Genomic DNA, 24,347 nt, shown 5'->3' on the forward strand with positions numbered 1-24,347 from the left:
GTGCTGTTCTCTGTTCTTATGCAAGATATTCTCATATGCTGCAGGTTGTAAGGTCAGGATTTGACAGGTACCCCTAATTTTAACTTTTATACTTGAGGCATTCATTAAAATGGCAAACCATGAATAGCAGCAATGAAACTCTTTCAAGTGAACGATGTTCACTAATGACAGAGCTTTACTCAAGAGGAAATGGAGATATGATTTGTGGGATACTGTGTTCTGCATTTTTGACTGGTTGTTACTGAATACAGTGTAGAATTAATTCAGCATCAGTCTTCCTTTGCTGCCTGTTACCTGATTTTAGATGGACATTTTTGACTTCTAGACTTTGAAGTGCTTTCCACAAAATAAAGACAGAAAGTGGGGTATTGGCATTTTAAAGAGAAGATGCCAGGAGAATATCTTCATTACTAGAAGCTATAGAATAGAACACATTTTCTTTCATACTAGATACGTTCCTAAAAATATGAAATGTTAACTTCAAAATAGACTTTGACATGCTGTATTTAAGGAAAGAGATTTACTGATTTCTTGCTTTTTCTTTCTACAGCTAGTTGATGTGGAAAAATGGGTATGTGATTCTGTCTTTTATTCACTTGATCCCAAATGTTTCATGTTGCCACTGAGTCTAACCTGTCTGTTTTGATACCCTGTGTGTTCATGACCCTTCAACTTGCATGGCTCAAAAAAACCAAAAAAAGAGGTGAATACATGGTCATGTAAAATCTGGTCACTCCTGAATTATGCTACCAAATTTCATGTTACCAAAATGACTTTTACCTCTTAAAATTTGATCACAGAATTGTGTCATATAAATGTATGATTATTGCCTTTCAGTTTTGAGCCTTGCTGTCTGACGTTATAACTCCATTCTGTAACCCACCCTGTCTATTCCAGTATAGACACTGTAATCTTAAACTGCATGACAGTAAGATAATTAATACTGATAAATAATGTGTGATGCTCTGTGTAACTGCAAATATACAACATACATTTAATGATGGAGAACAGCTGCTACAGAATAAAAACTATATTTCCTAGATCTTAGCACATAAAGCACAATTCTCTGCTAAATGTGTTGTTAAGGCCTTTCCTAATGTGTCTGTGTATACCATACATCTTTGTTTCGGCATCTGATATAACTCCCCTCTGTGGGACATATTTATGTATGTTTTTTCTTCAATGTAATCTCTAACACCAGTGTTATGTATGAGTTAGTGGTCATAAAATGTGTGTAGAATTGTTTGTTCACCTTGAAAATATTAGAAGCCTCTCTGAAAGCTTGGACTACGATAGGTCTCCTTGGTTTCTTATTACTTAGTCTGGGCTGCACATGACCAGAGACAACCTCAGATGTCCTCTGAAATATGACCAATAACATAACTGGTTGCATTTTATTTCAGCCAGAAATTGCAGAATTTTAATCTGTGATTATTACATCTTTATAGTAAGTAGTGACTCAAGTTAGAGCTTGCCTGAGACTCCTGTATGTAAGTACATTGTTTAAATAGTGGCTTAGGCTTTTCAATGCCCTTTCTACTGTACTCAAAAATATCTGTGTCATGTGACATATATGTTTATAATATTTATTAAACAATAACTGTAGTTAAGTCATAATTTTTGCTAATTTTATCAGTATGACAGCATTATCCATATTCTGTGGATCTGGTGTTTATGACAACCATCAATTCTTATACAATTGATTTTGAGTGTTTTTAGGCCGTATCTTTTCATTTTGTCACATTTTTAACTACAATTGAGAAAGCTTGGTTGTACATCTTTATATTCTTTTGTTTTATTCCTACGAAGAATTTTGCTATAAAGAGAAAAAAACAGCAATAAAAAGCATGTTCAGTACTATACAGGCACCACTCCTCATACTCCACAACGCATGAAATATGTGCCAGAATTTTATTGGTGACACTGACATGGTTTATTTTTGACCGAAACGTTCATAATATGTTAATGGAAAATGTAGTATTACTTGCATAAATAGAAATCAGATCTGCTGTTTTGGTGTTTTGTTTTTTTTTTTTTTTAATTCAGAATTTAGTAACATCAAAATCTTGCTTAGGGAAGACTGCTTCATCAAAATATGTTCTTAAACCATTTTGAAAAGAACTGGTTCCCATGAAAGCAAAGCTAAATGTGTCATTCCAAGATACATTGGGTAAAGACTTTTCCTAATAGACTGATTCTTTAATCCAGACAACCTCACTGATGGGTATGGAGAGGGTACTGGCCTTACTTCATATATAACATTATTCTCTCTCGGATACAAGCCCCAGTCTGGCTTGAAAAGCAGATTTTGACTCCCTCTGTAATTCCAGAGTGTTACCAGAGGTCTTATGGTGGACTGGAGGTATAGTGAATTAATGCAGTAGAAAGCTGGCTGTTGTAAAGCTGCATGGTCACTGAGGCAGACACCTCACTGTAACACATGTATTTCTTGATAAGCCATTTTCCAATATAGAACACACAAGGTTAATGCAAGTTATATCTGTCTGTGGAAACCTTAAAGCCCAAGCCCAGAGAGAAACTTCATGACAAATTAATGAGCAAATTAGTAGCTGAACCATGCTGCAAGCAGTTTCATGCTGTTCAAAGGATAAGCTAAAGTCATTCACCTCTGAGCTGTTCTAGCCTGTAAAGTGTGCTAAGAGAGGTTCTAGAGGAAATTACTCCGGTTCCTGCATACTTCTGTTAAATTACTATAATTCTTCTTGTGATATTGTCCCAAAATCTTTATTCTACTTAAGGGATGTGCTGGCTGTTGAAGCTGGGTACAAATTAGATGGGTTTAAGATATTTCTTGAACTCTTGGTTTCATCCTTTTGTCTCTGAGCAGGTGTGAGTGTGAAGGCTTATAGGCCTGCTTCAGCGCAGAATCAAGCAGATTAAAGACATTTTACCAAATGTAAAGCCTAGTGGAAGTAAGGCTTACCTGTTACATCCTGGTTCCCATTTCGTATCTGAAAATGGCTTTTCTGCTTTTTATTAAACTACCAGGTTGGGGAACCCCCAATGTTTGATCAGAGGGACTTACTAAATTTCAACCAAAATTTAGAAGACCCTGAATGTATTTTCTTTACAGAGAAAATGACAGTAATGAAATAAGATTAGATTGAATAACACATAGTGAAAGGAATTCCTTTAATCTCCCTGAAATTTTTTCTCTTTTAATATATTTATGAAATAAGGGAAATAATCTTAAACTGTCTTTTTCTGTGAATTAGCAATGTGCTCACCAATTTGTGATCTCAAAGGAGGTGTTGTATACTTGAATACAACAGGACTAATGTACTCACAAAAGCACCTGTCTGTCTTGACTTTCATGACAGCTGCTTAGCTCTGCAATAGGTTTCAGTGTAAGGATAAGGCATTTTCTTGTGTGTCTCTGGTGATGTGATAATTTGGCCTTTTTTACACATTTGATTTAAACTAGTTGGTAAATTATTTTGAAAGTTTGGCATTAAGAGCCATCAAGAATTACTGTTTTCAGGAGAGATTTTTCTGAAGAGCTTTTTACCTGAATGGAAATGAAGTGTATTGTTTCTTAGAGTACAAGGTACAAGAATTTTCATGTTTACCCTGGCTGATGGCAAAGCTATGGTAATTATAGCATTGTAGGATTGTTTTCAACTATAACATTGTAGGATTGTTTTCAACTTTTAGACAGAGAAACCTTTTCTGCTGAGGGTAGTGGTAATTTTTTTTTCTCTTCCCCTCGAGTAGTTACTATGTTAGTTCAGTTTTATGGCTCTAGCAAAACTAGCTTTCAATTTCTTTGGGGAAAAGAAACTTGCAGAGTAATGAAACACACTTTAGACACTTTTCAAAAGAATTGCTTTCATTACAGAGACTTCTGAGCTGAGAAGTAGTGAGTAAATTCTCTCTTTGATAGTGTGGACTGGATAAATATAACAAATGGATTTTGACTTGAGGAAACAAGCTAGGGTTCTTGTAGAGGTTGGACAGAGCCACAAAACAAAGCTTCGTAAAGGGAAATGATTCAAGTAACGTGTCTTCAGTGCTACTAAAGTAATTAATTGCACATCAGTACTTTATAATCAGCATGATTTTTAGGCATTAAATGAATTATATAAGGACAATTTTTTCCTATAATTTCTTGTTCACAGTTCATTTGCTTAAATATAGATTGATTTTTCATATTACTGTGGGAAAATATGCTATTTCTGCAGAAATATTTAATACCCCAATATAAAGAATTTGCATTCAGATTTTAGACGTAACATAGACTGCAGAGGTGGCTCAATGTAGGGAGTAATACAAGCAGTGGTAACTCAGTTATTCTAAGACACATCATGAAGGAAATGTGAGATAGTACTGTATGATGTTAAAGTGAACAGGCATATCAAAATGGAGTGACTATGGAAATGCTGCTTAAAATGCTATACCTTCAGTGATAGTGTCAACCACATCTGTAATTCCATCCTTAGTGTACTGTATATTTTAGCAGATGTTAATTTTAGCCCAAGTCTAATTCACATCAGCAAAAGAAACTAATACAAACCTTTTCTAACTATACTTTTTAATTTCAAAAGAAATATCTGTGCAGATTGAATAAAACTTCTCAGTTAAGTAGTGGCATTTCCAAATGTATTCTAGGGTTCCTTTGGTGTTTCTCCTTTGGTCCCTAGTATAGATCTGAGAATTTCAAGCTGTGTTCTATGTAGCAATAGTAGTTTCTGTGAATTACTGCAAACTGTCTCAGTTTACTTGTTTTCAATACTTGTCGGTTAGCTTAACATAAAGATCTAATATTTCTACGTAAGCAGATGGAATACTATAAGAATTGTACAAAAGATATAGTCAGGAGATGACCTCTAAATTATAGGATTTTTAGCAATTTTCCTATTAAAAAATTCCAAATAAAATAATAATATTTTTCTCCTTGCATCTAGCCAGAAAGCACAAGAATTAAGGTGAAATTATGATAAATTATAATAGTAAGTGATAAGCTATGCAAAAGCTGTCCAAAGAGCCAAGGAATGTAATGGCCCCAAACAGATGTAAATATTTACATTAAAAACACATCCTTAGTGTCCTCAGATAAAGCTTCAGTAAGTTTTAAATGTCACTATTTTGCTTTATTTTGAGAAAGAGGAAATAATTTGGATGATGAGTAGAATGATGGATGTTATGTTCCTCAAATATAATGATTCAAAATTCTGCAAACGTTTTTTTATTACTTTTTGTTTTTCAAGTCCTGTTTCAAGCCATACATATAATCTGGCTGCTGAATGATCAGTTTAGCTCCTCCACAAGGATGATATTTGTTTGATACTTTGCATTAATATAAGTATTTGTCCCCAAAAGGTCAGATAGCATGTGCAACTGAAGACTTAATCAGTGGAATATAATTATTCTGTTGTTGGTTACATTCAATTACCAGTCCTACCTCTCAGGACAACTTCTGAAAAAATTGGATGCTAGAAAAACAGCATTAAAAATTACAGCACACTGATTTCTTTAACAAGTGAAGGAGAAAGTGGTGTTTTTAATGCATTTAGTCATCAAATTTACATTGATTTCAGTTGTACAGGATTTAACAGAAACCCTTATTTGTAGTCCAGAAGCACATCAGAAGTCCAAATATGTCAGTACCTTTCTTCTGGATGCTCAGTAGAGAGCCCCCAGTGGATTAGTGAATTTCAGTATCTAATGGAATATAGGTGTTCTGTACTTAATGTTCACGTTGAAAGTACTTTAGGGGTTCACGCTGTAGACAGGGTAGGGTTGGAAAGTTATGTAAAGTCCTAATTATGTTCAAGGCAGGGAATCAAACACTTCTAGTGCTTAGTTGGTCTCATCCTATAGAAAATGTCAGCTTAATAGATGAATTGCATTATAGAAATGACTGTCTCTTCCTTGACCATAAAGTAAGTCTACACAACTAGCTGACATTTACATGGCGTAGATAAATTTCATCCTTACTGACACTTAAAACTCAGCTTGTTTTTAGTATGTTGTTTCATACTGGATATTGCATACATCTGTATTGTTCTTTAGGGTGTGTAGAATGTCCTATTTCAAACATAAACATGACCAAGCTCTACAATCATCAGGGCCGCTCCACTGATGGAATAGGAGATTTATGTATAACTAATATAATATGTCATCATGATTAAATCTCTTTTACTTTTAGCTGAGTTAGTGTTGAGGTGTGAAACAATTTCTTGTACTTGGTGTCTGTATTCATCTGTTTGTTTTGGTGTCAGTGTTTGACAAGTACCACCTTTCAAGAGCAACGGTATGTTGTGTTTTAGCCTGGCAGTTAAAGACCACACAGATGCTTACTCACTCCCCGCATCCCATGGGATGACGGAGAGGGTTGTGAAAAAAGGTAAAATTCATGATTTGAGATAAAGACAGACAACAGAACAGAAAATCAAGTTACAGCCTGCAGTCTGCCACTAAAGGGATTGAGAAAAATTCCTTAGTGGTATCATTTGTGGCTACTACTTGGCTGCCTTTGCTTCTGTTTCATATTGAAGTTCCGGCATGTTCATCATGGCAGCACTCAGTGGCAGTGTGACTTCATTCAGGCCAAGATAATCCACTGTCGGTCTCCACTAGAATTAGAATTAGAGTCCGTTAGAATTTCACACTGGCCATATGGAACTGTTAAAGTGGGTTGTCCTGATCAGTCCTTTGCTCTCCAGTTGGCTAATCACCTTATGGATGGGAATCGGGGAGTCTTGGTTGGTGTGACACTGCTGCCAATGCACCATTGTGGTAGTGATTGGCACCTGTTCTTCAATCTCCAGCTGTTTAATATCCTCTCTTCAAGGCAGCTGTACCGAAAGCCCACTGATGCCCTTAAGGATCCTTGACGCACCCTCTCCTGAGACAGTCTATGCCAAGGATGCATGGAGCCTCTGGGCCGGTGACAATGGAGTGCTTTTGCCCCTCATTCCTGGTCAGGCTCACTTCAACCACCAACACAGTCAGTTGTTGGGCTCCCCCTGTCACTAGAAATACAAATGGGAATTGAAGGTTTTGCAACTTTACACTGGTGTCTACTGAGCCAGACTGCTGGATCCACACAGTCCAGTAAAGTCCAGTTGTCCCTCTTGTCCATCTGTCTGCAGGCAAGGTCCTTGTAGTCTTAGCAGTAGTTTTGACTACTCACTTGTAAATATGAATCAGAAGTCCCTTCAATCAAGAGTAAGATCAGTCATTCTACTCTGGGGAGCTGCCCACAGGAAACTGGGCCAACAATTTTCCTGGAAGAACCCAATATGTGATTGTTTTTCCTTGCAACTCACATACTTGTGCCCCTGGGACTGAGGTAGATTTTCCAGCTTAGTTCCTCATGTCCTCTCTGTAGTCATGCAGGTCAAACCACAGGGTGGTGGTGCTCTTTTGAGCAGAGGAAAGCTTACTTCTGACAGTTGAGATACTGGTCCATACAGGTGGGGAGTAGGATCTCTGTGTTGCTGGACCCATTTTTCCACAGCTGAGATGATGAAGAAAGATTTTCTTCATATTTCTGGGGTTGGCCAGCCAATTCATTCACCTCCAGCATGGCCAATTTCCTCAGGTACTGGATACTTTTCTCCCTGGTAGTCCACTTGCCTACATGACATATAATATCTTCCTTGAAGGAATACCTTTCTTTCACACCTGACAGAAAGTCGCCTCCAGAACTAAGAACTTGTACCCCTTTTCCAACCACTTTGTCAATGCTTCCTTACTAGGAAAGGCATCCCAGCTGTTTTGCTTCCTTACCCTCTAATTCCAGGCTACTGCTTCTGTTTTCCCCACATAGGAGCAGCAAGGTGACAATGGGCTTACCTAGACACTAGACAGGCGCTGAAATCTTTTCACACATCTCACAGCTCACTCAGGGAAAGAGATCCAGTGGCTGGTACCTCATTTGTGAGTTTTTGCTCACTCTTCTCCCTGGTCAGTGTGTGCCTCTCTTCCTCCTCCTGTTCTTGTGATGGCCCTGCTTTGGAGCAGTTTGCCTTGCCCACTTTTTCCTCCTTCTCCCTCTTAGAAGACACTCTTTCATCTCTTACTAAATGACTTCACTTTTGCTTCCAGTATTTCTTTTTGTGTCCTGAGGAGACTGATACTGGCATGTGTTGGTTCTTTGGTTCAGCTGCAGTGCCTGTTGCCAGCACTGGGGTAGCTGCAGTGCCTGTCATTTTGCCATCAGATCCAGAGACCTTCTCTGCTCCTTGAGGTCACCGAATAATGTTGAACAGGGCTTGGTAGGCCTGAGTCAGTCCCAAGCATGTTGCAGTGATCTGTGTCTTTCTGGAACTGCCAGGATGACAGAATACTTTTTCCAAATATTTCACTAGTTCTTCAGGATTCAGCGCTTGTTCAGAGGTGTAATTCCAAAATGTTGGTGGTGACCACTGTCCTAGGCACTTACCTATACTATCCCACACACCCTGCCACTCATCACTATCCAGTCTCAGGGCAGATCTCTGGGTGATATTCTTCAATAGTTGTTTAACCATAAACAAGACCTGAAACACATTCAGCAGCCCTAGCAATAGGAACATGCTGGTTTGAACATCCTGAGGATATTCAGAATTCTCAAGTGCTATTGTAATTAGCCTGGAGGAGAGGAGGAAGATGGAGGAAGGTATCTCCCCACAGATTGACTCTCTGGGGAGTAAAGATAAAAGGTGTAATTATTAATAATTTCCGATAGATGGCTCCTGGAATACAGAAGTGGTGGCAGTGCTGAGTACAAACACCAGATTAGTCTCATGACCCTTGATTTTATCCTATCCTAATGCAGTGTTACAAAATACAACAAAATAATGGCCCTTAATCCAGCCTCCAGAGGTGATAAACAGCAAGACAGGGAAGGTATACCACAAGTAAGGTGTTACATAATGCAACTTTGAGAACATGTGCATCAGCTGTAAGAAAGATGACCTTGTTATCAATGCCTGTTGTGATAGGACGGAGGTGGTGGTTTTAATCTGAAAAGGGTCATTTTATATTAGATTTAAAGCAGTTTTTTATGATGAGAATTATGAGACACTGCAACAGGTTGCCCAAAGAGGTGGGGGGTGCCCCATCCCTGGAAACATTCAAGGTGAGATTGGATGAGGCTCTAAGCAACCTAAGGATTGATGGGGTTTAAATCTGCAGGCAACTAAACATTACACTGCTAGCTCACTGCCTCCTCAACCCCCAGTAGGATGAGGGCAAGAATTGAGAGAAAAAAAAGTAAAATTTGTAGGTTGAGATAAGGACAACTTAATAAGAAAGAAAACAAAATAATAACAATCATAATGAAAAAAGAATTAGAATATTCACAGCAAGTGATGTACAAAGCAATTGCTCACCACTCACCAACTGATGCCCAGCCAGTTCCTGAGCACGGCCCCAGGCCAGCTTTCTCCCCAGTGTGTATACAAAGCATGACTCTATATGGAGTGGAATATCCCTTTGGCCAGTTTGGGTTGGCTGTTCTGGCTATGTCTCCTCCCAGCTTCTTGTGCCCTCGAGCCTACTCCCTGGCAGGGTGATAAGAGAACTTGAAAAGTCCTTGACTTAGTATAAACACTGCTTAGCAACAACTAGAATATGTGTGTTATTGACACTGTTCTCTTCCTAAATTCAAAACACAGGTCTGCACAAGCCACTAGGAAGAAAACTGACTCTGTCCCAGACAAAACCAGGACAGGAAGTCAGAATGACTTTAAGAAATTTGAAATTATATGTGCGTTCTATCTGTTTAATTTTCATATATGCATTCTGAATTGCTAATGTTAGTCCAGAAACTCACGTGCACTATTGTCCTGAGACACAGAGAACAAGTGTTAAGGAGCAGGAAGTTCTTCCCTCTGCAGACAATGAGTTGAAGAAATTTCTTGTGTAACAGCCTGTTGCATACGTGAAGTACATAATTTCTGTTGGTTTTTTTTCTCTTTCGCTCCTTTTTTCTTCCCAACATGAGAGTTAATGTTTCTCAAAGTAAGCATTCTCCTTTAGCTAAGAAGAGATTTGGTCTAAAAACCTTGGAGAATGTTCTTGCAGAGCACTACGACAGGAGTATACAGAACCATTTGCTTGCAGCTGTGGCCCTCCCAGGTCATGATATGTAACTTCTTAGGCTTGGCCTGAACTTTCACAGGCACATTTGCTTCACATTTGTGGGCATAACATATGTTTAAGTGTTTGCCATGAAAACATTTTTGCAACAATTACATTTCAGAGTATTTCTTTCCCTGGTGGTTTTAAAGCAGTAGATATATAGGTAGATAGGTGTTCAGACTTCCCTCACACACTGTTGTCTTCCAGGTTTTCTTGAAGGGGTCTGTTCATGGCACTGTCTAGCTCTAAGAATTACATGTAAATTATGTTAAAAATTATTAAGGAACCAAAGTAACTCTAAAGAACATGATATGACAGATCCAAATAGATGACATTTGTTTCTCTCTTGTTTGCTGTAGCTCATTTAATACTCAACTGAAGAGAATGAATTGTTAAATCTGGTCTTCCAAAGAATCCAGCACAAGAAGCTGCTGTGTCATTTTAGTAATCAACGGAAGATATAAACTATTCACTTTAATTTGAAGGTAGTTAAAAGACTACAGTCAAGCAGATAAATAAATTGTCAAGAAGAGAACCAGAAGGTTTCACGGGACTGTTGTTTAATGTACTTGTAACATGGAAAAAGCAATGGGGTTGTGTAATTCTCAGAATAAAACTTTGTAGATGAATGACAAATGGGAGAGACTGAGGTTTTTTGACAGATCTAATGTCCTTGATAAACTAATGTCCTTCCAAACAGCATGTTGGCAAGTGAAAGTCTGCATTGACAAATATAGGAAAGGATTAATTTGAATTAATCATGTACATAAATTGTTTATGTATTAATGAATTTATACACATCCCACTGCAGAAAGCTCAGCAAAGATTTCTGTTCAGTTTCTGAGCCACACAGTAAAAGAAGCAAAATTTCAGAGTGACAACTACAAAGCTATTCTGATAACAACCAAATAGACCTGAAAGAAGGGAAGGAGAGAAAGTCTTTGAGCATTTTAAGAAGATTAGATTTTATTTTTTTTTTCCTTTCAGCTAGAACATCTTGTACATCTTTGAGAATAGATACTTCTCTTTGAAAAAGCACGTATGAAATGAAAGCAGCCAGCCTTTCTTGGAAGCTCTCCAGTTATAATATCTTTTCTTGTGGGATAGAGACCAACTTCAGTCCTCAGTTTCACCTTTTGTGATATCAAAACATGAACTGATGAGGTTAAATGGGGAAAGGTGGCCATAAATCTCTGACAAAGAAAAGCAAATCGCTGCATGTAACAGTGATTTATTCTTGGGCAACCTTCATGAAAATTAACCTAAAAATTACCATAATCTTCTTGCATCAGCCATGTGGCACTTGATTTTTTTAAAACAGCGCATGAAGTCTTAATAATATTTAAATTTTCTTAATTTATTTTGCATTTGCATACAATATGTAACTACAGTAGTGGTGTTGCTCTTCAGCACTGCACTTTGAGTGCAGGATTTAACGACTCACATTGTACTTAGTTAGAAACTCATCAGGACAAGTTGTTTAAGATGATCAGGCATGGCTCCTGTTTTACCTGTACTCTGTTTTATCTTTAAGCAATAGGTAATTCATGTGCTATATTATTTAAAGTGAAGAAAAATCTGAGAAAACTATTGCAACAAAAAAAGGATAAAGCCTTGTTCTGAGTAGCTGTTTTGCTTTCCAGCACAAGCTATAATTATGTTAATTGCAATGATAAATGTTCCTTTTAAATGTGGTATCTAGTGAGTGTATCCCACTCACTTTTTCAGGGGAAACAAATCCCATTTTTATGCACCTGAAAGCAAATATTCATTTCACGATTTCTCTTTTTTTTCCCCTTCTCATGGATCTACAGAAATTTATGATGAAGGTAAGCAAGTTAAACATTTGGTATTATACTTCCTGTGGATTCCTACAATTTAATTTAATTAATGCTAATTACTAATTTTTAACATCAGCATGAAACTCACCTTCTTGAACATAAAGCATACCGGATTTTTTACAAAAAATTAATTTAGAAACCACAGTGACTGGTTTGGTTTGGGGGTATGGTTTATTTAGATCGTGAAGGACCAAAGGCAGGTCGTGGAGAAAGGACTTTTGTCTGGCTTCTCTAATTTTCACTTCATACTAATCCTTTTAGTGAGAGTGTAGCATTATGTGGTAAATACAAAATCTTGAGACAATGAATAAATAACAGAAGTTACAGTAAAACAGTTGGGCATTTTGGAAAGCAGGGACAGCATACTGTTTCTTCTGTCACTAGAATGCTGCTCTGATTGTTTGGTGTCTCACCTGTGGGGTGGGTGGGGAGCCCTTGGGGTGGGACTGCCACTGCCTCAGGTCAGCTGGCATTTGCTGGAGCTCTGTTTCTTGGGGCTGCTTTTTTTTTCTTTTTACTTTTTTTTTTTTTTTTTTTTTTGGCTTATTAAGACTATGACAAAGCACTAAAGCACTTGGTGAACCTCCAAGCATTTTGAATAACTGACAGTAAACAATTAGCTGCAGTTTTCTCCAAAATGTGTTGCTTATCCATTTTCTACTTTAATTATCAGTCTATTCCCAATTCAACTTCTAAACTGATTTCTTTACTGATTTTCATTCCCTAAGAGTTTACATTTCTGTGGTATGGTCTAGCTTCACTGTCACTCTCCAAAAGTGAGCAATTCTCAGCTAGATAAGCAGTTCTATTTTAAGGGCTGGATTTAATGATGTCAGAGGAGTTTTCTTAGTATGATTCCTCTGCTGATCCATCTTTTCTTCCCACTCGGCTGTCTGTCTTATTCTTTATCTGTGAGGTTCTTTCTCAAGTGACAAGGATGATTCACATTCCTTGTATCATACAACAACAGAAAAAGCTTAGTCACAGTCCTTAACCTGTGAAAAATGCCTCCCTCCTCCACTTATTTAGCTCTAAAATAACCAGGAAGATTTTTATTATTTCTTCTGTGTCCTATGCAGATAAGGAGGAGAAGTATGGGGGAAGAGAAATCCTCACTAGGCTAAAGGAGAAATCGATAAATTTTATCTTCCTGGGCAATCTTTTTTTCCAAAACACTGGAAATGCTTGAAAGTAGGCAGTTGTAATGGAATTATTGCCTCAGCCATAAATATAAACGTTTTACATATAAAGCTGGAAACAGACAATCAATATTATTTAATTTCGATTAATTTTTACTGCTGTGTCTGCTTTTCATTTTTGTGAAGTTTCCCATTGCTAGGAAAGTGATAACATAAATGTAGTGTCAGAAATATTAATCATGAAGTGTATTTGAAGTGTTTCTAATTCTGCCTTCCAACAGGTCAATATCAGCAAAATTGGGATCATTTAGCATAGTGCTGGCACAAATATTTGTTACCATTACTAATCATTCCAATCTTTTTAATGTAGATAGTAAAATATTTCTGTGTTCTCAATTGAATAAGACTTGCTTATGGGTTTTTTTTTGGCCAGCTGATTTATTCAAATTCAGATTTTTATGTGATATTTATATAGAGCATAATTAGACATTGTGATGCAGCTTTTAATTCAAGCCATCTTTAGGAAACCTATAGTTTAGCTAATATCTTTTTTCTGTTTGTTTTTTTTGGTGGTTTTTTTTGTGGTTTTTTTTTTGTTTGTTTGTTTTTTTGTTTTGTTTTGTTTTGTATTTTTGGCCTGGCATAAAGTAGGAGGTAACTGCTGATCAAGTTAATAAAATGAGTTTGTTCTGTTAATTTTTTTTTCTTACTTGTTTTTGTCACAGTGGCCGGCCATCATTATCTGGGAGTAGGTACCAACAGTCATCAATCATACTTATCTCCATGCCTAAATTTTTGCAGCATTTACTGTTTTGTAGTGAATTTCGTGGAAAGTCAATAGTGATTTAAAAGTAAAGTATAAATACATGAATATGTATAGTATATAATGTCTTGAGAGATTCAACTTCTTGTTTGTTGTTCTAATGTAATGGTGTGTAGGCTACAGAGAGAGAGGGTTTAGGCGGTTTGAAATTCACCCTTTGGTATTGCTCTTATGTGATAGGAGCAGAGTGAAGGAATATTAGCTCAATGCCTCACGTCAGTGAATTTATTTTCTTTGCATCTTTACATTTTAGCAACCAAAGGCTGGGGGTTTGGTGACAATCAGTGAAAGTGGCAACCCAAGGGCACAGTAATTGCAGAAGGGTTAGCCTTTTTATTTTCTTTGGTAGAAGAATTCAAGGGTTCTGGGCCTGGATGCTGTAACTGTGGAAAGGAAATTCTGTCTGTTTTGTATCAAGATTTTAAAAGAAAAGTAATACCTGTATGAGCAAGAAGAAGATGTAAAACTTCTTGACTTACTCTCTGTAGCTTTGTAGTCTTTACTGCTTGCAACATTTTCAAGTTCTCTGATGTTGCTGAAGATTTAATTTCTCAGTGTTAGTATTCCAAGCATAAGTTGTTTAGTTTTGCCTGACTAATCTTGTCTCACAAGCCTTCTATCTCTGTTCCAGGGTTACTTCACAAGTTCTGCAGTGATTCAGCCTGTTTCCACACACTCTGTTTTCACCACTGCTTGGGAGGGTTTTCTGGACTCTGGTTGGCATTCATCTCACAAAACTGAAATGCCAGACTTAGAGCCATGGATATCCTAAGCTCTCTGTGTAACCACAGAATGCTCAGATTTTAGGTGGGCTGAATTACTGACCAAAAGCTCCCTTTTTCTGTCCGCTGGCTATGTAGTTGCCTTAAGTTACATTAATCTGGGTGTTTTGTAATCAAGTGTATTAGGTCTGGCTGAGATGGAGTTTGTTTTCCCCACAGCAGCCCTCACAGTGCTGTGCTTTGCATTCGTGTCGATAACACACCAGTGTTTTGGCTATTGCTGAGCAGCACTGGCACAGCATCAGCACTGTCTCTCCAATTTTCCACCTCTCATCAGCAGGCTGATGTGGGAAAGATCTTGGGAGGGGACACACCTAGGATGCTAGACCCAAATTTACCAAAGGAATATTCCATACCATATGATGTCAGCTCAGATATAAAAACTAAGAAAAGGAGAAAGTGGAGGCATTTGTTATTTACATTTGCCTTCTGGAGCAGCCATGATGTGTGCTGAAGCCCTGCTTCCCAGGAAGTGGCTAGACATTTCCTGATGATGGAGAGCAGCAAATAAAATCTTTTGGTTTTTTCCTTTACTTGTGTGCATGTATGACCTTTCACTTCTGCTTTAGTAAACTGCCTTGTTTTCCATCTTACTTTCTCTCCCCTGTCCAGATGAGGGAGTGATAGAGTGGCCTGGGGACACCTGGCATCTAACCAAGGTGAACCCACCATATCAAGATGTTTTTTTAGCTTTCCATTTTCAGCTTTTAATGTAATTGATCACAGTGGTATTAAGAGAACAAGCCTTCCTGTATTTTCCAGCTGGTTGTTGCCTGGTATCAGAAAGAAGCTCTCGTTAGTCATCTGAAGTTGTGTTCAGTGTGAAAAAGTTTAGACAATATTTAAGTATGGGGAGCAAGAGGTCTCATTGAACACTTACCTGTGGTGGCCTCCTATTCTAGGCAGCTTGTAGAACTGCATCATTGCTGATTTTAGATAAATACAGACCTCCATCAACATTTGTCTAGAACATGTTAAGAAATTGCACATTAATAATGAAATCAATAGGTGAGTAGTTTTGATTGCTATGGGAATATTTTGAGAATCATCTCATCTACAGAAATGGTTGTAGTATCATGCAAATATTTATGTATAGAATCATAGTGAGATGGTTTTAGATGGTGGGATATCCTCCCCTGCTATTCCTCCCAGGTCCTTTTAGTCTTCTCTTGATTTCTTTCACTTTATGGCTAATTCTGCCATCATGGGGTTTTCCTTCTCCTGAGTGAGGATTCAAAAGTTTTCAAAATCTGCATTTATTCCACTTCCTTTCAATAATTTTCATTTTGTCTTGTGGACTGCTTAAATAGAAACCTTTAATTTGCTTAAATGAAGAAAGTCACAAAGAATTTTATATAAACAAAGCACATTTCTTGTGCATTCCCTGGGGTTTCTTTTGTTTTTTATAACTAGGTCAGAATAAATACTTGTATTAGCCTGCTGGCTTAAAAGATTTCATCAGCATCTTGATAAAGGCGTTGATGCCAACAGCCTTACGTCTCTGATCTTGACACAGGTTGTTTCAGACTCGGAACAGCATAGTCCAGGACCTGAATATACTTTTACTTGGAATACATGGTAGTTGATTTTTTTTTCAAGCCAATACATGTGGTCAAACCCAGATTTCCTATTTGATTTGTCTTCTTAATGGATCAAACCCAGAATTTCAGAATGTAATGAATTCTCTTGAATGAAAGAACTGACAGCTGCAATGTGGGTTCCAGGGAATTCTTTAGCATTTCCATCACTGGTGGGTGCAATATCCTGCTTGACTTATTTCTCTGGTGGTGGTGGGTTTACATTTAAAAGGGTTCAAAACAGGTATTTTGTGTTTAATTCTATACTTCTGCTTATGCATTTAGTCTAAGTGTCTGGATTTAGAAAGAATTATTTTGTTTTAAACTGTAGTTTTCTAACAGTGTAAACTCCTGAACTTCATGAAACTTGGAACATCATCATGATGGAGAACATAATGCCTTTTGTATTCGTATTTGCAAGTGTTTTTATGGAAGTATAGGTGTCGTATGTTTAACATGCTGTTGCCTCCAGCATCTGGTTTAAGTTCAAGATGGCCATCGTTAGCATGTTCCATTTTAATGAAGTCTGAGTAGTCAGTGCTTTAAAGGACATGTTTTACTCCAATGTAGACATGCAACAGCCACTTATAGTCATATTTAAAACTTTTACTGGTATCTTGCAGTACTTACCTTGAAAAACCCTTGTGAAGAAAAATGGCGAGCATGTTGCTTCTTTTATTGTACAGCCGCTTTACCATCTGCAGTGCCATGAAAGCAGTTGTATAGTATTTTTTTAGAAACCCATTAAAAGCAATATTTATTGGTCACAAGTTCCATCTAGACTGTCAGGGCTGGATCTGGGGCACAGAGGAGATACAAGGCTGAGCAGCTGATTGCGATTAGGTCATGCTATACCGTTACTGTAAGTTACATGGACTGCATTTTTGAAGGATTTACTGAAGTAGTTTATTGTTTCATTTGATTTTTAAAAAACAAAAAAATTTTTTAAGTCTATCAAAGCTATTTTTCCTTACATTTTAGTCTTTGTAATGTCATTTTCCCTATAGCATGTGTCAATAATTCCATTCTAGTAATATGGACCCTTCATGGAATGAAGCAGGAAAAGCCATTACATTGTTCTTAAAAGCTCACTGTGTTATCTTGTATGAGTCTTTCTAGAGTGCGAATCAGTTCCCGTATACACATTCAGTATTTTTAATTGCTTTTGTGGGTGACTAGACTTGTTTGAATATCCATGTGCTAAATGCAGTTGTTGTCAGGCTTTTGCCAGTAGATTTCTGAATAATGAAATTGCAGAAGCTTTTTCTGTAGATATGTAAAGCGCTGAAATAACTGTCTTGTTTAAATACTTCTAAATGTTTTCACATGGTTGTTTTTTTCTGGTACCTTCCTGAAGCTCAGAGCTTTTTCTCTTTTCTCACACATTTGAAGATTGTGTAGACCTGTGAAGAAAAGTCAGCAAAAAAAAAAAATCAGCATTTGCTTGCAGTGGAGTTCTCACTGGTCTAAGAGATGTTTTTCTCTAGTAGAAGCAAGGCTGTTATTGTGAAAAGAGTGGAAGGGTAATGGCTGACTCAAAATCATGGAAGCCACAAGGTTCTTCACCAACTTCTGAAAGGTCTCGTTGTGAGAAGCACAGATGGTTTTAAAACATGTATTAAACCTGATCATGATTAATTTCCTGCAGCTTCTCATGTGTGTCCATGAGTGCAGCAGTGCAGCCATACGCACAGCAGCGCAGGCTCTGTTGTGTGAGTCCTTTGGTGTGTGAGGTGATTACATGTCTGTGCCTGTGACAGTCATGTAATGCAGAGTTGCACTGCTACAAAGGGATTGTTGAATCAGGTAGAACGTATCTTACTGCAGGATTGGTACTCATGGTAAAATGGTTACTTTTTTGCTCTATCTTTGCAGATTTTACTAGATAGTTTGTAGGCTGTAGTTTTTGAATGCTTTTTTGACATTTTAATACTCTTTCTATTAAGAAAGCATGGAAAATATATTTCCCAATTTTAGCTTATTTTTCTTTATTTTGGTTTACACTCTTTACATCAAATTAAACAGCTCAGATCTTAATAATCTATTCTCATTGCCTGGTCTTCCAATGTATTGAACTTGAAAGCTGTTTATACTTTTTTGAGTGCTAGTTTATTCAGCTCTAGCTCTTGTTGTTATATTCTAAATTGCCTTTTTTTTAGAGATGAGTTTTGGGTAATGAGATGACTGCAAATTAATCTTGTATTCCAACTGCAGAAATATTGGATTAGAGATGGGCAGTTTACATGAAGTTTTCACAAGCAGTGTAAATTTGTCTGTCCTGTATGCTTTCAATCTGAAATGATTATCTTTAGTGTTTGCCAGTTCTGAAGGCTTTTAAAGTCTTTTTCTAAATGGCACATTCTTGGGGAATAAAATGAGAAGAGTTTTGTGTTAATATAATTGATACTCCTGAATGGCATAAGCTTGTAGATCTTCAATGGGTAAGTTCTTCTTTGAAAACAAATGTATTTTTGTTCAGCCTGGTTTTATTCAAGGAATGTATTGTTCAACTTGGAAATTACTCTGAAAATTGGAAATTAGAAACATAAAGAAAATAAGACTAATGATAATATAATTGTTAGCAACTGCCTTGCATTATAATGCTATTCATATATTTGTGCAAAAAATCTGTGGGCATTATGGATTGAATTAGTCAGCATTGTGGCTTTCAAGCAGTCTTACTTGCAGAGTCTTCTGAAATGTTATTATTGCAATATTACAAGAAATTGGTAAAACTTCTGTGGCAAATCTCACCTTGGATATCTCATCTTTGCCACAGAAGTCCAATTGTTAACTTTTAAATTTATTTTAATTTTTTTTAACATGGAAAATTTACAGTTTTCTGCTGGAAAACTTTTTTTTTGGTTTTTTTTTAGAAATCAAAGATTATTTCAGTAGGCAATCATGGTGCAACAGCTACTAGCTATGCAGTTTCTGGCATAAAGATAAATGCTGAATATGTAGTTATGAAATGAGCCATTAAAATAGGAAATGAACTTACAGGTATGTGCATGTCCTGGAAGACAAGCTCCGACATGGAAGGCAGTTCCATAGGGCTAGCTTTGTTTTCTAGCCTTTTCTGTATTTTTCTGTTTCCTCTTTTCACTTTGCCCCAAAAAGAATGGTTTGATTATAATTGCCTCTCAGAAATCTTTAAGTGGAAAATGCTTAAAATGTTTTTTACATTTAAGAAACAAACCACAAACTTGCTTGCATTCTTGTAATGGACAAAGTAATACTAACTAGAAAGAGTGGCTTTAATCCTCTTGGAAAAAATTTATCTAAAAACCTGCTCTTCCATTTTTCATAAAAGTGATTGAAATTTTTTAGAGCCAACCATTCTCCTGTTCAGCTACAAGTGAGACTTTAACCAAATAAGTGCTAGCCAGATAAATCAATAGGGCCAAAGTGAGGGCAAGCTAATATTGCTGGGATTTTGTTGGTCATGCTATTCTCAGCTCTTGTGTAGCAGATCTTTATGTTAGATATCGAATTCATGGATAGTAAAATAGCATACTTTTGATAAAAATACTGGTGAAATTTTGAAATTTTGTTCGTATTACTGATTTTGTTAGTTGGGTACCTATGTCTGCTGTTGATAAAAATTGCAGGTAAATCTGAAATGCTGGTAGGGCAGTATGCTCACAGCAGTTTTTTTCCCTCTTCCTCAATGTGATGAGTAACAGACATTCAGTGTTCGTCTTTGGCACAGTGGGCCTGACATTATCAAATGCCTTGTTCTTTCCTTGTGCCTTTGGAAAAAGTAGTGGTGCTAATGGTAGTTCAGAGCTAAGTCTTCATATCTTACAGTCGACTGTGCCTGTAACAAATGCCATGACTTTGATTATTTCTTAATAAAAATTCATGTCATTCAGTCTTCCAGAGAGATTTTTCACTGTGCCTCCCTCCATTTTGACTGCTATGCAGTTTGTTGAAAGTCAAAATATACCTTGTGTCCATCAAGCTGCTTTTTTCTCAATAAACATAAAAGCCAAAAAATCTTGGTAGTTTCTCAAAAGCGCTAAAATTATTACTTTTGAAGTGCTTGCTGTTTCACCACCTATCCCTCTTTTTTTTCCTCGATCAAGTAATTCAAAGTTCAATAAATACTAATACATAAAAGATAAAGAAGGGCAACAAAAAAATATGGAAGGGAAATAATTGCGTGTTGCCACCATAGCAATTCAGTTAAATTGATCTTCAGCATTAAAATGTAGCTGCTGGAGATGTAGGATAGTATGATTTTTTCTCATTTATTTTGTAATTAATCTGATGTTCCAGTCAGACAGAAGGTCAATCTACTATGGTAAAAGAAAGGGTATAAATACCATGTATAAGAAATTAAATTAGGATTCCTATATGAAAGAATAATGCTGCTTATGGAGTTGTCACATTTATAGACTAATAAAATACTTACTTATCTCTGCTTCTTGAAGAGTGTGCTGTGCATAATGTTATATGAGTTGATCTGTCAGAGAGGTATGAACTTATGCTCTTCACAATGTTTTGTCAGACAGTCTCTGCTCCTGTCCAGTGCTAGTCATCTGCATTTCAGCATAAGGAATACATACATCTTCAGCAGAAGTTGAAGGGTTATTCATGCTCTAACAAGATCTGTTTGTTCTTTCATGAGTAGTTAAACTGATTATTGATAAATAGAAACTGTAGTGAAAACATTGGGGATGGTTGCAGTTTCTTGGAATAAAAGTGAATCTTATCACTTTAATTTTCTTTTACTCAAGATTTATGCTGTGTTTCTCAAGAGGAACAATTACTTGGACATGATTTCTGAATTTTCAGAACCCCAAATGCTGTTGAGGTAGCTGGGATGTCTGAACATTTACCTGTCCTAGCAGATAAAGATTTCTGTCTGATAGTATTAAAGCAGTGTGGGACAAGCAGTTTGCAGTTTAATGGTCTTCAATGTGGCTGGTGGATACCCTCCGGTAAAAAAAGGAGAATATTCCACAATCTCCCTCTGCATACCATCTGTGTAGAAAAGTATATAATTTGTAGGGAAAGTGGGTGAATATGAAGACATTTAACAATAGGTAAGTATGTAGAGGGTAGCATAACACACATCAAAGATGTTCTTCATAAAGGCTACCTGCTTTCAGCACAAGGAAAAAGGATTTGAGATTTTAGAACGTATTTTTTACCAAATTTTTGCAATTTTTTTACTAAGATGGCTCAAAGTACAGTTTTCTCTCATCTTTCTTTCTTTCTTTCTTTCTCAAAAGGCTCCATTTTACTAGAACATACCAGTATATCATTTCTCTTTACCTTTCAGTCGGCACAAGGTGGTGGGCATCGGACACTGCTCTACGGGCATGCAATCTTGCTGCGCCATTCCTACAGCGGCATGGTATGTAACCACATTACATGAGTTGGGAGCAGCAATGATTTCTTTTTTGTATGAAAGGTATGTTTGAAAGTGCCCAGAATATTGCCATTTACTGATATCTGGAGAATTACTCACATCAGAGGCATTTGACTGTGGTTCCTAGAAACCATTGTGAAGGGTAGGTACTTGGAAGTATGAAAACAAGCTGGTTGTATCTGGGTAAGTGCCAAAACTAAGTCTGGCTCCCCTACTGCTGAATCCTCTGTTTGTCGGTTGAGTTGGGGAATTTTCATATCTTTCCCCTTGGATATTCCATATTGCATAAGCTGTGACTGAATCTGCAGCTGGTATCTTGCCGTCAACTTGAGCATATGTTGGAGACTGAGTGGAAAAGGAGATTCCTTCTTACATGTATTTTGGACAGAAGTCTCACTTGGAAATTCCCTGATGAATTACACAGGTTCTAAACTCCTTACCTACAAGTGAGGATTCATGGAGCTGAGATTTGATGCAACTCCTTCATTTCCACTCTTACTATTCCTGTCTCCGTGAAAAGACAACCTGGGTAGACTGAGGTTATTTTAGAGCATATATTTTTGTCAAGTCTCCTTGAGTGCATTTCAGTTTATCATGCGTACATGTTGTTGGTAATAACTGATGGGTATAATCTAAGAATATTTAATCCTGTGTTAGTAGGTTGATGGCTTTTTGTATTTCAGTGGATTATCGGAAGTGAGCAGAACAAGTAATGTATGCTTTTTTCTTTTGATAGTATCTATGCTGTCTCTCTACATCTCGATCGTCAATGGATAAGCTGGCATTTGATGTAGGATTGCAAGAGGACACAACAGGTAAACACTAGTTTAAAAGACTGTATAATGAAGAATACTGTCAATCTAAAAATAAAAGTCTAAGAATTGCTTATTTAGATTGTTTGCTTGTTTTTTAAAACCTTGCTTCAGATAGGAGTAGTAAGAGTAATAGCTGCAACAACTGAACAGTTCAAAGATTTGAGTTCTTTCCTGAAAAACAAGGTTATAGTTAAAGAAGACACATCTGAAAATGAGGTTTATTATGGGAACAGAATTTGTGACTTTAGTACTTATACATATTTTGGGGAATTAGAGGCACTAACAGTCAGTAGAAGTGGAAGAACATATTTGAATTTGGATTTATGTGATGTTTTGAATATTATTTTTTGCGGTATGCAAATGCTTATTTTCATTGCTCTTAATGATGGGTTGCTCCCATCATTTCTTTGTCCTAATTCTCAGCAGAATATTCTCCAATGCCTTTTCTAGAATCTGGAATGAAGGTGACAGGGAAGTGCTTTAGCCAAAGCATCCTGGACCAGGTTGCCTAGAGAACATAGAGAGCAATCATCTTATTCAACTCTGGAATCACTATTCTGGAGGTCTTAGTCTTTTGCTTATGTGTATTATTTAGGGCTGAGTTTCCAACAAGGTGACGCAGGAATGATACTAGTTTTTGAGAACACACGGAAACTTGGTTTAGCTAACTGAAAACTGGATCAGAACTTTCAAGACTGAAACAAGTGTGACAGTAATATCAGTAACATTGGGTCTTTTCTTTCTTGTTTCTTTCTTTGCTGTTACTCAATATTGGTATTAGGTGAGGCTTGCTGGTGGACCATACATCCTGCTTCCAAACAACGATCAGAAGGAGAAAAAGTGCGTGTTGGAGATGATCTGATTTTAGTCAGTGTCTCTTCAGAAAGATATTTGGTAAGTTGTATAAAAATATCTGTACAGTGGTTCTTTGGCAGAAAAAAAAAGAATTAATGAAAGTTTTGTAATAAAATCTGGCTTACATTTCCACCTCCTAAAAGTAAAACTTGAGGTGCTTAAACTGTTTTTCTTAAAAGTATTTTGCAAAACACACTGTAGGTCTGGAAAGTGTGACTTTGATATAGAGCTAATCTAATTTTTGTTCATTTCAGTAGTGGAATAAGTGTTTAAAAATTTACTTAGATGAAAATAAGAAAATACAGAAAAAAAGAAATCTCTTCCAAATTGCATAATTGAGATGCTTAGAATCTGTGTGAGTGTTAGGTTAACAACACTATCATATTTATTACAACTTTGTATAAAAATTTTGGAATGTCTAACTTAGGTACGTAGGATTTGTAGGCTTAAGAGGTCAATATTTTATTAAGTACAGTGTAATATATAGAGCTACTGATATGTCATAATTAAATATAACTAAAATAATGATTATATATAATTGCAATATTTTACAAGTTATTATGCCAGCTGCTTCTTATCACTGGTTTGTATAGCTTTCTTATTCATGAAGGGGTCTCCCTTTGTTCTGTAATGAAGCAGGTCAATACTTTAAGATGAATTTCTTTTGGTATTCTTGGTGTTGCAATCACCTGAACTATTCTTTATGGCAAAAAGAAGGTGAAAATAAGAGAAAAGTAATTGTGCTGGAAGCTTCTGAAAAATCAGCCTCAGTGATTTGGCATAACAACTTAAAAAAAGATTCTTTAACAAGGAAGCGTTTTGAGTTTGTCAAAAATCTGTCTCAGATCTAGGAGGGCACTGAAGATGGTGAAGGCCCTTGAGGGGAAGCTGTGTGGGGAGCAGCTGAGGTCACTTGTTCTGCTCTGCCTGGAGAAGAGGAGACTGAGGAGAGACCTCATTGCAGTCTAAAACATCCTCATGAGAGGAAGCAGAGGGGCAGACACTGATCTCGTCTCTATGATGACCAGGGACAGGGCCCAAGG

At 36.9% G+C, this 24,347-nt stretch overlaps 1 protein-coding gene across 2 annotated transcripts in view; it reads left to right on the forward strand.

The window, feature by feature from the left end:
* Positions 1 to 24,347, forward strand: part of RYR2 (ryanodine receptor 2) — a 391,343-nt gene that overhangs the window by 137,476 nt on the left and 229,520 nt on the right. For both annotated transcript variants that reach the window (XM_042025322.1, XM_042025323.1), the window contains 5 exons: positions 551 to 571; positions 11,907 to 11,921; positions 21,545 to 21,619; positions 22,371 to 22,449; positions 23,231 to 23,343. In XM_042025322.1, coding sequence (XP_041881256.1) covers positions 551 to 571; positions 11,907 to 11,921; positions 21,545 to 21,619; positions 22,371 to 22,449; positions 23,231 to 23,343 — 303 coding nt within the window. The remainder of the gene's footprint in view (positions 1 to 550; positions 572 to 11,906; positions 11,922 to 21,544; positions 21,620 to 22,370; positions 22,450 to 23,230; positions 23,344 to 24,347) is intronic.

This window comes from Corvus kubaryi, unplaced genomic scaffold (genome assembly GCF_017639235.1).
Source record: "Corvus kubaryi isolate FWS band 111438036 unplaced genomic scaffold, C.kubaryi_AGA036_p1.0 37266, whole genome shotgun sequence".
Lineage (NCBI taxonomy): Eukaryota > Metazoa > Chordata > Aves > Passeriformes > Corvidae > Corvus > Corvus kubaryi.